The sequence below is a fragment of the Pongo pygmaeus genome, chromosome 17 (assembly GCF_028885625.2).
Source record: "Pongo pygmaeus isolate AG05252 chromosome 17, NHGRI_mPonPyg2-v2.0_pri, whole genome shotgun sequence".
Taxonomy (NCBI): domain Eukaryota; kingdom Metazoa; phylum Chordata; class Mammalia; order Primates; family Hominidae; genus Pongo; species Pongo pygmaeus.
Genome location: NC_072390.2, coordinates 82,643,900 through 82,660,648, shown reverse-complemented (window position 1 = coordinate 82,660,648; position 16,749 = coordinate 82,643,900). Strand labels below are relative to the sequence as shown.

The following is a 16,749-nucleotide window of genomic DNA, read 5'->3' as shown; positions in this document are numbered from 1 at the left end:
ATTTCTCTCCTCACTGTGACTTGAGGTTTGACCAATTAACATTGTAAATGTGTAATATAAACTCCAAAACAGTCTTACCAATGCTAGATGACGAGTTGGTGGGTGCAGTGCACCAGCATGGCACATGTATACATATGCAACTTACCTGCACATTGGGCACATGTACCATAAAACCTAAAGTATAATAATAATAATAATAATAATAATAATAATAATAATAAAAAAGAAAAAAAAAAAAAAAAAAAAAAAACCACAATTACTTTTGCACCAACCTAATAGTTCCACAAAAGGTACAATGTCCTCTATGAGTGTCTCACGAATAATCATTGCCTTCCTTTTAAAAACAAGAACTAGAAAATAGATCTGCAAGTACCAAACCTAGGCAGCACTATGGGTCAGAGCATGCACGTAAGAGGCAAATTTGATGAAGCAGGAGTGAAACAGTGAACAGATTCAGGAGCATCAGACTTCACAACATCAGAGTCATGGCCTGGGCTGCAGCTCTCTTGGGAGGGATTTCAGTCAACCTGGGAATGTGGTCTTGTACTTCATGCAAGCAGCCACACTAGGAAAAGACTGAGGTAAAAAACTCATAGGTTCTTGTTTGATGTGATTACTTTTCCAGGGCTGATGCATAAGGTTTGAAAGCCTAATAGAGTACAGAACAGTGAACTTTTGTTTCTTGTCTATTATATATAGGCTGATGCAAATTGGTTTTCTTTGCGTTTAATTAAACTATTTGATCTATAGCAACCAGTGTCGTTATGAGGAGGGGGGTGTTCACCTGCTTGATTCATTCAATTACTCAGCAAATATTTACTGATTATATGTGCAAGAAATTTTGTTGCTCATTCTAAGGGATATGTAAATAAATCAGATATATAAATTGTTTTGTAGTCAAACTCTCAGAAGGTAATATATAAACACAAAAATTATAATGTATTTTTGAATAATACATGCAAGAATGTATACTACTTATAATACTAACTAGATCTATGTAATATAATGAGTAGAGATTAAAACATACAGTAATTTAAAAGAGGAGTCTATAGTTTTTACTTTAGAAATATAAATTCGGATTTATGTTTCACGTGGAATTTGAGTTAAGGTGAAGGTTTGCATAACAGTTTTATTTTTTAAAAAGATATTTCAGACATAGAGAACATTGGATCAAAAATCACACAGAAAAATTTCACCTTTGAGCTGCAATAATTTACAGTTGAGTATGACCAGTGTCTGTTCCATATAATAGCAAATAATGAGAAAAAAATTAAATAGATTGTTGATTCCAGAGCATGGAAATATGACTGACATATTTGAGCATCATTCTATAGGCAATGGGTAGTCATTAAATATTTTTGGCTCTTCTCAAATAGAGAAATGATATAATAAGTACTGGTCTTCAGGAAATTGATCTGGCAGTCAATTGATCTGGTAGCTCCAGAAGTACACTCAGAGTGTCCTCAAGGCACGGAAAGATGAGAGCTAAGGAAAATTATGGGGAGACTAATGTAGCTTCCCAGAGTTCTTGATAGTTGAATTAGGATAGTGGCAGAAGGGAGGATGAGTACTTAGTACATGAGTAACAGACACTGTGAATGTAGAACAAATAATATCTCACCAGTGAACAGAGATGGGACTAAAATAAAATTCTGAAAGATGATAACTAACAGATGACAAACCTGCACTCCAAGAGGCATTTGTAGAAGCAACAGATTCAGTCAAAAGAAGTGTAATATTCCTGGAAGATAAATGAGATCCATTATGTCATTGCAAAACTTGATATAAGGATTATACTACATTTTCCAAAAATTTACTGTTGCTTTTAAACAAGGAAATAAGATCCCTATTTGAAATGTTTCTGATCTTTGGTTTTCTGACATTAGAAAATAGACATAATTGTGCACACATTTTTTAATATGAGATGGAGTAGGTATGGAAAAGGAAAGTTTGATTTCCCTTCTACATAGAAATTTGAATCCTCAAAATATTATCAAAATGACTCTTGGACAAAGATACTATCCAGTTTTGTTGTTTCATTGGTTTTCATGTTTAAGTCTGTTAATTCAGTGGCTTAATAGTAGGTTAAACCTCAGTCTGTGTAAAAGTGAGGGTTACTTTTGGGAAGCATCCAGAGTTACCAAGCTCTTTTTTCTGCAATTTCTTTACTTCCAGATATTGATGTCCAACTGCCAACCAACACTGTGGGCTCTCATGCCGTCCTTTGGTGACTCAGCCCTCTTCTCTCTGGGGTTCTTTTTGTCCTGTATTCCCCTTGAAGACTTAATGGTCTGGACTTTTACTAAGTACAGGTCTCCATCAACATGTGTCTAGTGCTCTTCCAGACTTCCAGGGCCTGGCTTCCTGTGCAATGACAGCTAATTACAAGGAAAGCCCATCAAGTTTAACCACTCATTGACTGTTTTAAAAAAGACTAAAAGAATATATCTCAAAATATTAAGGCTGGTTATTGCTGGGCCAGTGAGGAATAGAACCTATATGGGTGTGTGATTGTGCATGCCTGTGCATACACACAAGTGTATGCCATGGGAGCTATGGGGAAATTCAAAAGCACAAACTTAAAAATCAAGTAAGTTAGTTTAAGAAAATACTAGCACAGCTTTGAAAACATACGAAGGGAATGCAGGCAGTATCGCTGTGTCATGGCTATGGCATAGGGACTAAATTCACCAGGTTTAGAGTCAACAGCCTGGGAATCCTGTTCTACCCTTTATTGACTGTAATGTAAGGCAAATTACTTATATTGAATATTTATAATATAGGTAACAGTATCAATTCAAACTTTGCTTTGGGAAAAGGATCAAGTAATAGATATTTTGCTCTTAAAGACACTTGCTGTCATACCAAGAACTCATTGATCATTGCCTCTTACTGTTATCACAGTGGATTGCTTTTATTTTATTTTCCTTCCTCTCTTTCCTCCTTGTCTTTCTTGCCTTCTTCATCTTGTAGTAAAGGATTGGTTTTGTGTCTTACAGGTATAAAGAATTCTCCTTTATACCTAGATCATATGGTGGTGAATTCTTACAGATACTATTCATATATCCTGAATTTCTATTTCTATGAGAAGCATTAGTCTGAGAAGGAATCTGGATAAAATGATATGTTTTATGTAAATACATATTTCTGACTTGCTTCCCTCCCCCTCAAAACAAGTTAAAATAATTCACAGTCCTACCTTACATCAATGCCATGCACCCCAAATTTGAAAGAGCAAGGAATATTACTCTATTTGATCTTGTCCATCTAACCATGGAGAAATTGCGTTTTATTCTTACTTGCATTTGCATTTCACAAGGTACATGGAAGGTTGAGCATAATTTTCTTTTTTTAATTTCCTCTTTGGACTTGCATGTGTGAAAGTTAAGTGAGCATATCTTTTACTCATTTTGCTATTTGATAGATGTTCTTTTATGTTGTAATAGTCCTCTGTATTTTAATGACATTAATACTTTGTCTTAAATTGATTTACAAATATTCCAGTCTTCCATTTGTTTTTTGAGTTTGTGTTATATTTTTACGTTCATTGATTTATTCATGTATTTATTCCTTTATTCAATCATTTTGAGCAGCCAAAGGTATCTATAGATTCCTTTATAGCTTGAGTCTTACTGACTTATTTAAAAGGGCCTTGACACCTAACAAGAATGTTCTAACAGTGAAGGGGAGTCCAGAGCTCCTGGGAAGGAACTGACCAAGGGCAGATTGGCAGATGAGAGTATTTCCACAATTACGAATTTTTGCGTTTCTCGTCTGTAAATTACCGCATGAATTTAGGACATATTTCAGTAGAAAATGTGTCTCCATCTTCTTGATTTCTTCTTGATTTGTATTAAGTTTGCCTCCCTCCTTCCTTCCTTCCTTCCTCCCTCCCTCCCTTCCTTCCTCCCTGCTTCCCTCCTTCCTTCTTTTTTCTTTCATCTTTCACTCTTCAGTGCATTTTGATGAATAGAAGCTCTTAAATTAAATGCAATCAAATTTGACTACTTTTCTTACAACTCGGCTTTTAATACTTTCATTCCATGTGATCCTAAAGTTTTCTGTATCTTAACCCAAAGTTTTTATAGTTTTTTCTTTCCTGTGTAAATCTGAAATCTACTTGAAATACAGATTTGAGCATAATATATAAGGCACAGGAATATTCTCATGTTTTTTCTTCTTTGTGGATAAATAATTGCCAGCTGTCACTTACTGAAAAATATTTAATTTCATCTAACTTATTGTTTTCACATAGGTATGTTTCTTGGCTTTCTGTAATCTAAATTGGCTCTGGCCTTGTCTTCTCGCCACTGAAATTTACAAAGCCATAAAAGTTCAAGTTCATGTTTTTTAGTTCAGCAAATGTCTTCAATGCAAAACCAGCTTTGATGTCTGGGGTTTCAGCTTTTATCTTATTTTTAGCTGCTTATTTTTCATATTTTAAAATAACGTTTAATTTTATTTATTTTTTTAATTGACAGATAAAATTGTATATATTTATCGGGTACAACAGGATTTTTTGAAGTGTAGAATAGTTAAATCTATGTAATTACTTCACATAGTTATCATTTTGTGAAAAGAACATTTAACATCCACTCTCAGCAGTTTTCAAGCCTTATTCCACTTCTTCTAATGCACTTATGAAGACATTTTATATATTTTCATAAATTTTATCCAGCACTATTTTCCATAGCAAGGCCAATGCTGATACCTGGTACTTGCACCCATGGAAACAAATGCTATTTTATTTCACATGTATAAAGAATTAATGAGAATAGAATTTACTCTTCTGGAAGAAGACAAATAGAAATTCATATTTATTTTCTTTAAGATGGCTTTGCAGTTTCATAAAATAAAATATTGTGTTAGCTATATAATTAAATGCCTCCCCTCTCTCTCTCCTACACACTACGCACACACACAAACACGCAAACACCCACCTAAACATATGGCATCTATTTCTTGTCTTACTATCTAATTCATTGTCTGTTCTTGGCATGTTAGACCATATTGTTTATTTTTTAATGTCAAGTAAGACAAATCCAATCTCATTAATCTTCATAATTTTCTGGATATTTTTGGATATATCTTCTTTCATATTCACTGTAAACTAATGTCCAATTGCCAAAACAAGAAAAATAAGAACAAATGCAATGAGAACAAAACTTTGAGGATACTTCTTCTGAGTGTACTAAATTAATACATTCATTTTGTAACAGTTGACTTTTTAATACTATGACATCACAATCAATAATGTAATATTTCTGAAGAACATATTTTATATGCTCCAATGAGATACTATAATATTATTCAATTAGACTTTATTTACTTTTATGTTAAATCTATTCTTAAATATTTTATTGTCTTTCTTTTGTTTTGAAGTAGCTATTTCCAGCTAGCTAACACTAGTACAACTCTTTAATACCACTACAGCTAATGAATTTGGGGATATTATGCTCTGTCACTTCATCACAATTACTTATTAATTCTGTTAATCTTTACTAGAGTCTTCTGGCTTTTCTAGGTACTCATTAATACAATTTATCCTTAGAGTATTTGTCTTTTTTCTAATATTTATTGAAACCATCATTTTTGATCTCAATTTATTTTGCATACCTCATACAACAATGGTGTATGAAATTACTTTGAAAATGATGATGGTATTACTTTCTTAATTATCATTTCCTAGTTTTGAAAGATGCTTGCCATTGTTTTTTTATTAAATGATTTTCACCATACTCAAAAAGTATCTTTATATTTACAGCGCAGTTGAGATTTAGTAAATAATTACCGGAATATATTGTTATAAATATGTGGTTTATATATTTTAATTTACCTGATACAATTAAATATGCAATATATTTTATGATACTGAAGCACACTAATCAACCAAAATTACAATATTGTATTCTGTTATTTTCCTGCTTGAAGTGAGTTTTCTTATATTTTATTTGGACTTTGAGATATACACACTTAAGGAAGATTGGACTGTATCTTTCCTTTTTTTTATTCTTTACAGGCTTTCCTATTAAAACTATACTTCTAAAAATAAATTAGGGAGCTTTTTGTCTTTTCCCAGTATCTAGAATTTTTAAATTATCATTTAGTTGTTGTTAAGGGTAGATACAGCTCAACAGTAAACTCGTGTTAAATGCTAGGCCTTTAATCAATTTTTCAATTATTTCTATACATTATTTTCTATTCAATACTTCTTCATGGATTCCTTATAATAATTTATAGCCTTCCAGTTAACAGTTTTCTAATTAATTTTCCTTCAGTAATATCTAATATTTTTGTATTATTCTATATATTCTGTATCTATGGTTTTGCTTCATTTTTCATTTCAAATGTTGCATATACTTTTCTATCTATGTATACATATTTGTTATTAATAATCTACTATATTTAAATATTTTAATTTCATTTTTTTCTTTCCTAGACTGTTTAATGTTACCATTGTAGTAAATTTTGGCTCAATTTCTTATGCAAATTCAAATTGATATTTCTGGAAGTTTAGCATATATAAACAAATATTGGGTTTGATGTTTTTAGAAATGCATTTATTTTATTTGCTTCTACAACCATTTTAACTGCTTATATTGAGAAAAAAATAAAGAAATATTGGTATTTCTTACAAATAGATAATGTAGAAATAGTTAAAATAGGGACTTACGAAACTGAGGTCCACATGATCTACTCAGTTAGAAAGAAAAAGCAAATGTCTGTTTATTACACAGGAAAACAAACTACTAATAACAGATTGTTCAATCAAACAGCAGGTGAAAATCTGTACTTTTGGCCTCAATATTTGCATTTCTGCTTTGGCTAAATAGTTGCTTCTATGATTTCTGGCAATATATTCGTTCTCATAGACTTTTATCCTGTGTTTGGAAACTGAGCAAACATTGACATATCCTATTTACTAGAGATTATAAACATATGTTGCGGGTTGAATTGTGTCCCCTCAAAAGATATGTTCAAGTCCTAAACCCCAGGATCTGTGAACCTTATTTAGAAATAAGGTCTTTGCAGATGGAATCAAGTTAAGATGAGGTCATGCTGAGTTAGGATGAAGTCATGCTGAGTTAGCATGAGCCCTAATCCAGTTTGACCGGTGTCCTTATAAGAAGAGTAAAACAGTACCTGAATACAGAGACGCACAGGCAGAGTCAGTGCAATGACGGAGGCAGAGACTGAAATGGTACAGGTGTAAGCCAAGAACCACCAAGTGTTGCCAGCAGCCACAGAAGCCAGGACAGAGGCAGGGAAGAGACACTCCCTCAGAGCTCTCCGAAGAAATTGAGATTGCTGATGCCTGTATTTTGATCCTCTAGCATCCTGAGCTGTGAAGAGAATAAATTTCTGTTGTTTTAAGCCATCTAGTTTGTGGTAATTTATGAAGGCAGTCTTGGGAAACAAATTCACTACTGTATAAATTCTAAAGTTATAGAACCAAAGAAAAGCACATACTTCACATTTCATGAGGAGAAGAATGGTATCTGTCTTGTTTATTGCACATCGTTAGCACCTTTCACACAATATGTGATTAATAAATATATTTAGGAAAGTGAATATGAATATAGAGTATTGTTGCATGCTACTTTTATGGAAAAACAGCTGAGTTGGAGAGAAAAGAAAAACTTCAAACAGTTGAATATAGATAAATAAAGATTAAATAATAAAATATAAACAGTAATGTTAATAATGATTTTATAAAATAATATATTGTGTCAGAGGAAACATCTTGGAAGAAATTAATCTTGAACTTTTATTAAAAACATTTCATTTACTTATTTTTTAACAAATTATTTATTATTTGTCCCCTGAATGTAATATAATGATGAATATGGCTAAAGAAGAGATAGTGTGAAGTCAGCAAGGAACAAACAATAAAAGGGAAATAAATAGCGCAGGTAATGGGAGCAATACAAAGCCCATCACGGCTACAACAGAAGGACTCAGAAGGAAATCTTTGTGAAACAAGTTAATATTGGCCTTGAATACCATATAAGAATAAAAAGACAGTCATTTGTGTTCTCACTTCTCATATTTTAGAATAGAGAATATGAAGTAAACAATTTTTTTTTAAAAAAAAGGAAGCGCCTCAAGACTTTTTGCTGGAAATATAAATGAAACAGCATAAACACAACAGAGAGAGTTAGTGTCATTGATGTTACCAAGGATATTGAGAAGACTAGCAATTTGCAATGGTGATGGGTAGGAAGGGGTGGGTGCTAAATTTAGTGTTACATGTCCTTATGCAAGTACTAACAAGTTAGAAATCTGGTAGAACCTACATTGATTTTTTTATCATTGCCGCAAATACTTATTGCAAACTTACTAGCTTAAAATAACAAAAATGTGGCCAGGTGCAGTGGCTCACGCCTGTAATCCCAGCACTTTGGGAGGCCAAGGCGGGTGGAACATGAGGTCAGGAGATCGAGACTATCCTGGCTAACACGGTGAAACCCTATCTCTACTAAAAATACAAAAATTAGCCAGGCGTGGTGGCGGGTGCCTGTAGTCCCAGCTATTCCGATGGCTGAGGCAGGAGAATGGCATGGACCCGGGAGGCGGAGCCTGCAGTGAGCCGAGATTATGCCACTGCACTCCAGCCTGGGCAACAGAGCGAAACTCCATCTCTAAATAAATAAATAAATAAATAAATAAATAACAAAAATGTCTTAGCCTATAGGTCTGGAGATCAGAAATCTTAAATGAGTCTTATAGGACTAAAATCAAGAAAACAGCATGGCTGGTTCCTTCTGGAGGCTCTAGGGAAGGAATCTGTTCCAAGTCTCTTACAGCCTCTAGAGGCTGCCTGCTTGCCTTGGTTCATATCCCCTTCCTTGTCTCACTTCTGCTTCTTTGTTATGTCACATCACCTACTATTGACTTTGCTACTGTCTTATAAGAAAAATTGTAATTACATCAGACAAATCTGATGAGCTAGGTTAATCTCATGACTGCATGATTCCTAGCTTAATCACATTTCTTAAGTCCCTTTTACTGTGTACGGTATCATTCATGAGTCTTGGACATATTTGTTGGTGCCTTATTCAGCACACCTTTGAGCCCAACAGACAGCTCTAAGGATGAGATTGGAAAAGGAAGAGAATTCCTAACTAAAGCTATTTGTTGGTACAGATTTTTAAAAAGCATATAGCTCCACAAAGAGCTACAAAATGTTTCCAGCCTATGGAAGAAACTACAGAAAATGGCTACATCCTGTCTGCCAATAACAGTAAATATATATTATATTTAAATCCTACTTAGAGTTCTTACTAGTTGTGTTACTTTTAGAAAGTCACTAATATACATAGATTACAAGGCCAAAATTGTTGACTCTTACTTCCAACAGCCTCTCTGATTTTATAGGTAAGTATTTCTTGAACTGGCTAACTGTAAGATAATCGTGCAGCACACGGCCATATGGCTCTGATCTGAATGTACACAGCGGTACAAGCTTAAGAAAAATTAGATAGAAATAAACATAAAAAGGATGCAGACTCATTTTCTGAAGAAGCACAAAGGGAAAACTGCTGTCATGCTACTCTGGCCCTCTTCCTTGCCATGCCCTATTATATTGAATGACATTCATCAAGCTGGGACCTTGGCGGGCACTGTTTGACAGCTCCATCTTGTGTCCTCTGATATCTACTCAAAAACGTAGTCCTGTAAAATACACTTCCTGATTTTTCTTAGACTTCATCTGCATGCATCCATGTAAACTGCCACTATTCTGGTTTTAAAGGCCATTATTGCCTACCTAGGCTATGGGAAGCACTCTCACATCAATTCTGGCTTAGGCAGGCTGAGCTTTTGAAAATTTTGAACATCTTCAAAGTTTTGAAAGTCTTACCAAATGCCTCCCTACATAGCCACTTGCATTACTCTTTAGTGTAAAAGCTGAAATATTGGATATCTCCTAAAGGATCTGATTTCAGATTGTATTATGGGCATCGTCATATACAGCATTGCCCTCATTCCCCTGCTCCAAAACACAGGGCGTTTCAGATCCTTGGCCTTCTGAATTCCATGTTCTCTTCCTGGATTGACCTTCCTTCCTCTTTCTCTGGTTAATTCCTCTCCTTTCCTTATAACTTAACTCAATGATTACTCCTCAGGAATCTGGTCCTTGACCTTCCCAAAGTAGGCGATATATCCTCAAAGTATCATGCATATCTCACTTATAGCATTACTGGTGGTTCAATAATCTATTGTGTAATTAATGGTTTCATGAATTACACAAATATTAGGCTGAAACTTCCCTGACTGTAGAAACTATCAATATTTTATCTCAGAATTTTGTTTCCAGTGTCTTAGGCATATTCAATAAGTGAATTTTTTGAAAGACTAAATAGCTCAAATAATAAGTAAAACACTTCTAAGTGGAGTGAGATAAGTAAAACATTTCTAGTCAGATTAAGAACTGTCATTTCAAGCTAGTGCAAGGGTCAAACAAATCTAATTAAAATAATGAAAGGAGAAATCTTGTTCCTAGACACGTACCACAGAATGGGGAAGTGAATCTGAAGCATATGGCAGAGGAATAAAGGTCAGCGAGTATAGATTTTATTCATGTTTCTCAGTGTATGAATTTCAGCATCCCAGCTTGGAAAATCACCTCAATAGTTTCTGTTCTGGAGATTTATCTATTCAGCTAATCCTTTTTTTTTTTTTTTTTTTTTTTTTGAGATGGAATCTCGCTCGTCGCCCAGGCTGGAGTGCAGTGGCGCAATCTCGGCTCACTGCAAGCTCCACCTCCCGGGTTCACGCCATTCTCCTGCCTCAGCCTCCTGAGTAGCTGGGACTACAGGCGCCCGCCACCATGCCCGGCTAATTGTTTGTATTTTTAGTAGAGACGGGGTTTCACCATGTTAGCCAGGATGGTCTCGATCTCCTGACCTCGTGATCCTCCCGCCTTGGCCTCCCAAAGTGCTGGGATTACAGGCGTGAGCCACCGCGCCCAGCATAGCTAATAATTTTTATCAGAGTATCCTGGAATCCTAAGAGCTCAAACTGGAAAAAAAATTAAAGTCTTTGCACAATCTTTCATTTAAGATAAGTGAATTGAGAACCAAAACATGACATATTTGATGAAGGAAAGTGGCCACGTAGTGACAAGGGTAGATACACTTTAAATGCAATGTTAACACCTCTTTAAAGTCTTTGAGCATCTTTAAGATTCGATTGAATTACAAAACTAATGGTTTATAAGCCTATTATTCAGATAAATGAAATGTCTACTAGCACATTTAAGGCAGTTATAACCTGATATCTGCTGAGCTTATTCACCAAAGGAACAGTTGAATGCATTTCTAATCAACTAAAAATTCAAATGCTAAATGATCATTTGGTCCATTAAAAAGAAAGTAGCAGGCTTTCCAAATGTACCAATACTGGTAAACTTAGAATCCAGCCAGGAAAATACTAGGAAGACTTGCTGCTAAGTTTCCTTTGCTTATATTTTTAATAGTTATATTTAAATGTATAAAATCAAATATATTTAAATGTTTTAGAGTTCTTTTTAAAAATAGCAGTTTATCTAAATCTTAGCAGGGTGGATTGATGAAAAACTTAGAGACATACTATTTTTTATTATCATTTTTTGCTAAATATATTTTCAGAGGCATAATTTGGAGGTAGTATTAATCAGTAAATCAATTGTCAATGTCAAAGAAATAAATACAGAAAGAAAGAGAGAGAGAGAGAGAGAGAGAGAAAAATCTACCAATATTTTAAGTTTTAATTGGCAAAAATTGTGAAGTATTAAAAGTATCAAAATGTAAAATAAAACATAATGATGCTTCCTGTATTAAAATATATAGCCCTAGGACAAAATTTTAATTTTACAATTTGAACTTTAATCCCAATTGTAGTCTGTGATTTATGATAATAATTATAATAATCATATTCCCTTTAAAATTTTTTATTCAAAAAGCCTAGTGTTATAGTGAACAAATTATAGTATTTTTACTTTTATTCTTCTAAGATAATGAAGGTAGAAATGAAGTTTAAAAAAACTGAAATAATTTACACAGGGCATAAATATGTTAAATTAGTAAAAGTGAAGAAAATCATTTTATATACTTTATATTTGTAATAAAGAACCAAAGGTTAGTTAGCTAGCTTTCAAAGTTTGTATTTTTTATAAACTTAAATATATAATTCATATTATAAATAAAATATACAAAGATAGTTACAACATAAGTTTTAAAACCAGTATATTTTGACATGAAAAATGTACATATCAAAGTTAATAACATGTACTCCTTATCAAGTCAAAAAAATTTCTGTTAAACTGAAAAGCTTCATTCCTAGATAAAGAAGCTGCAATTCAATAGTGATTAAAAAGAACAAATTATTTCCATGATAGATGGGAATTGAACAATGAGAACACATGGACACAGGAAGGGGAACATCACACACCAGGGCCTGTTGTGGGGTGGGGGGAGGGGGGAGGGATAGCATTAGGAGATATACCTAATGTAAATAACGAGTTAATGGGTGCAGCACACCAACATGGCACATGTATACATATGTAACAAACCTGCACGTTGTGCACATGTACCCTAAAACTTAAAGTATAATTTAAAAAATGATTTCCATGATATATTCATTCAATATAATGTTCACTTTCAAAAAACATGGATACTCTAGTAAAACTGTCAAATGAATCAGGCCTGGGAAGGTTGAGGTCTTCAGCTGTATAAGTTTTATGTGATCATAATTACTTAATAGATTGATGTGGGATATAATGAATGTAGGTGCTAAACATGGCCATGCTTTTAGGATTTTAGAATCATAAACTTGGTTTCTTTAACTGGCAGGTATTTTTCCCTGGTTTTCACATCTTTATTGAAATAATTTAGGACAAAAACAGAAATCTTGCTCAACTAGATTTTCTTCTTCTAAACTACACAGGAAAACTTAGTTGGTTTTTTAAAAAACAAAATAATAAACTTTTCTGAGCAAATTGTTGCAGAGGAAAACCTTATTACTCTGCATCTCTCTGCTTATGACTTCAAATACCAGGTGTGTAATAAACTTGAAGGTCAGTTCCAAAAAAATATTTGCAAATATGGTTTAGATGTTACTTTTCCTACTTCATATTTGCATAATAAAAAAGAGTTTTGAAGATTGAAAAGCTTTTTATTCATTCACCACATTAAATCTCCATTGCCTGATAATTTTTTTATAAAATACAATTCTGATTTCTCCCTCATTCAAAGGGTTGCCTTTTTCAAAAGGGTGAATGGCAAGCTCCTTATGGTTACATGCAGTAGCTTTCACTGTTTGTCCCCATCCACATGATCTGCCTGTAGCCTCTTGCTGACATTTGCTTATGATAATCTTTCAGTTCCCTAAATTGCTATTCTTGGATTCACCTCTTGGTTGAATCTGTACCCTCTGCTAGAAGTTTTTTGACTCTCAATTTTGATTTTCATGTGCCATGTTAATTTAAACTGTAAAATATAACTCAAATTTCTAGAGAGCCTTCCCTGAATCATTGCCCATCAATGCTCCGGTCTGGCTTCTGTGTCCCTGATCAGTGTTCCCATCATATTATGGGGGTGTCTCCTACAGTTAGACACAGTTTCATGGTCACCCCAGTGCCTAGTACAATTTCAAAAACATTATGTTCTCAATAAACCTTTGAAATAAAGTAAGTAAATAGGTAATGCATACTACTTTATGCAAACCATACCGGTAGCTATAAAAGTCAAATAATTTCACATATAAAAATAATTTCACGTATGTATATGTATGTGTCTAGATATATGTATGTGATATTTCAATCAAGTGCTTATTAAATAACTGAAAGAAATGTTACTAACAATTAACACAGAGTAGATAATCATAGTTAGCATAAGAAACTAAAATGGAATGAGTATTCCCAGATTCACTCAATACACACAAAAATGAATCTTTAGTAAAGAGATTTAGACATCCTCACAAACTAGTGGAGGAAACAGTTATTATGGTTGGGACCTTAATATACTGCCTCAGTGCACTGAATTCATTTTCAATTAAATGTGGGTGCCCTTGGCCTCTCTCCATAGATAGATAAGCACATTCTGAAGTTTAATTGGATATACATGTACAATATATACATGCAATTGCATATATATGTGTGTGTGTGTATAGGCTTGAAACACAGTAGATATCAATTTTCAACCTAACTGTAAAATCCTTGAAGACCAATGTGTACAAGTGTTGTGAGGTTTGAAATGTCACCCAACTCTAGACTGGAAGATAAAAATCCATATTGGTCATGACTGTTAAGAGATAAGTAGCTACGTCAAAAAGTCCTATAGTGTAAGATCATGTACTTATGGCTGCCATAGTATTTATTTATGATATTTTTGTAAGTTTTGCTTCATTTACCTCCTCCATTACTTTGTTGCCCATTATGAGCAGTAACCGTCCACCTCCCCGAGCTAAGCAGAAAGTTTGGCATATATTAAATGCTTTAAAATGTGTATTAAGTTAAACTAAATTAAATGAATTTCAATTGAATTAGAAGTACTGGCAACTTCAAGGTGCTGCCCTAACAGGCAAACTTCATGAAACTCCAGGTCTAGAGCAGACAATGAATTTAAAGAGTAGCTGGTCATCAGAACTGGCATACAAGATAAAACAGTATGGGGGAGATGTCCCGTTAGTTGGGGGAAGACACACATCAGAAACACAAAAGAAAGAACATGAAGTTGAAATTAAACTAGGACTTGACAAGAGATGAGTTTTCTTTATCTTAAAGTAGAGTTCATTGAATCCCTAAACCATGGATGGAATTTACACCAGATTCTGAAGGTTTCATTGAGCCTGAGATAAAATTTGTATGGCCCTATCCTGAGAAAGAGATACAAAGTAGGATAAGTAATCAGAGAAGACATATTAGGAAACGTGTCTTTCTAGCTGGTAGATGGCAGCATAATTAGGATATAAACAAGAAAAGATAACTACTCTACATTTTCAAGAACTGTTTCAATACAAGGGATTAATTATATAGGTGATTAAAAAGTTAAAAGTGCAAACTGGGACAAGGAGATGACCTGGAAATTAACAAAGAAGCTGCTGCCATCCCAGGACTAAAAAGCAAAGGTATAACTGGAATTTAGAGAGTGTTGTCCAATGTCACAAAAACCAAGCAGAAGTTGACATGAAGGCACCTCTGTCCATCAAGGCCCAGAACAGCAAGAAGATACAACTGCTTCCGGAGATGCTGCCCATGACAGAGAGGAGCTAGTTCCTTTCTCCCATTTTAGGGTTTTCTGTAGTTGCCTTTTACCATATTTAGCAATGGGAGTCTGAAAAATATACATGTTAAGATTTAGCACTGCTACCATACAGGATAAAAGACTAGATCTGAGAACAAAAAAGCCAAGATTGAAGACAGTCCAACATACTTTTAATGGCAAAAATCGCAATTACATTTGCACCAACCTAATATTTGCTACTTAGATTCCATATTCTTTATCTTATATATAAATTATTATATAAAAGACGTATGCATATGTCTATCATGAGACAATTGTCAATTCAATAATCATCTCAACAGTGGTGCTGAGGCAACTGGATATTCACATGCAAAAAAATAAAGTTGGATCCATATGTTATACTACACATAAAAAAAACAAATTTAAAATGATTATTAACCTGAAATTATACAATTTGTAGAAGAAAATAGAGGAGTAAGTCTTTGTGCCCTTGGGTTACGTGATTTATTTTAGATATAACACTGAAGGACACAAGCAACAAAAGAAAACAAGTAGATACTTTGCTTCTATTAAGATGAAAAACTGCTTGCTGCAAAGAATATCATCAAGAAAGTGAAAAGAAAACACCCAAAATAAAAGAAAATACTTGTAATCATAAGGGGAATTATATCCAGAATATAGAAAGACCTCTTAAAACCTAGCAATGGAAAGACAAATAACCCAATTAAAAAATGGGTAGACTTTGGGTTTCCAGTCCAGCACGTAAGGAGCTTAGAAGTCACCGCTGCACTCCAACAATTAAAGAAGCGGAACAAACTGAAAAATTAACAACTCTTCTTAGGTAGGGCAGGAAAGTGAGGTCACAATGCAAAACCACTGCTATAAAATTTGGAGACACAGGCAGGTGAAAACAAAGAATCACAACTTTACAGAGCAGAAATGTAAGAGTAGCAACCTCCTTGGGAACTGTTGCTGGGGTAGGTGAACCTCAATTTTAATTGATGATTTGCTGGAGGCTGAGTGTGAACAAGTCTCAGAATTAAAAACTCTTGTGGGAAGTCTACAATTTTATGAGTTTTACTTCCCGGAACATGACCTGGTTTTTGTAGTGAATATTGGAGAAAAATCCTCTCATGTTTCTGGCAGGAGTAAGAAAAAAGAAACCGTTTTGAAATTTGCCAAAACACTGTTCTTCTTAATAATGCCTGCCCTCAGGAGAAAGTATTTCAAAAGAACCTAATTTGCTGGGGTTTTTATTAAAGCCTAACTGGCCTGGGGGAAGGAACATACCCAAATCCAGCCCTCTCTAGCTTTTATGTGGGGGAAGGGAAATAAAGCACTCCTGCCCCCTCTAGCCATCCTATCTCTCCAAAAGGGGAAAAAACTGAGAGGCACTGGTGAAGGTCTCAGTCCAAGAGCACAGGCTCACCAAAAGACTAGATCCTAACATAAGACTACAGAATACTTCCCCTTCCCCCACACATTGCTACTGCATTATAAAGGTCTATTTGCAACAATTCCTTTT

The 16,749-nt window shown here is 34.2% G+C and overlaps 1 protein-coding gene across 1 annotated transcript in view; it reads right to left on the bottom strand.

Annotated features, from left to right (window-relative positions):
• LOC134738452 (uncharacterized protein C10orf95-like) overlaps nt 1–16,749 on the bottom strand; it is a 266,337-nt gene that overhangs the window by 206,098 nt on the left and 43,490 nt on the right. The window contains exons 3-4 of the mRNA XM_063653618.1: nt 7,144–7,338; nt 1,683–1,741 (exon numbers count right to left, since the gene is read on the bottom strand). Of these exons, the coding sequence (XP_063509688.1) occupies nt 1,718–1,741; nt 7,144–7,338 (219 nt within the window). The 3' untranslated portion in view covers nt 1,683–1,717. The remainder of the gene's footprint in view (nt 1–1,682; nt 1,742–7,143; nt 7,339–16,749) is intronic.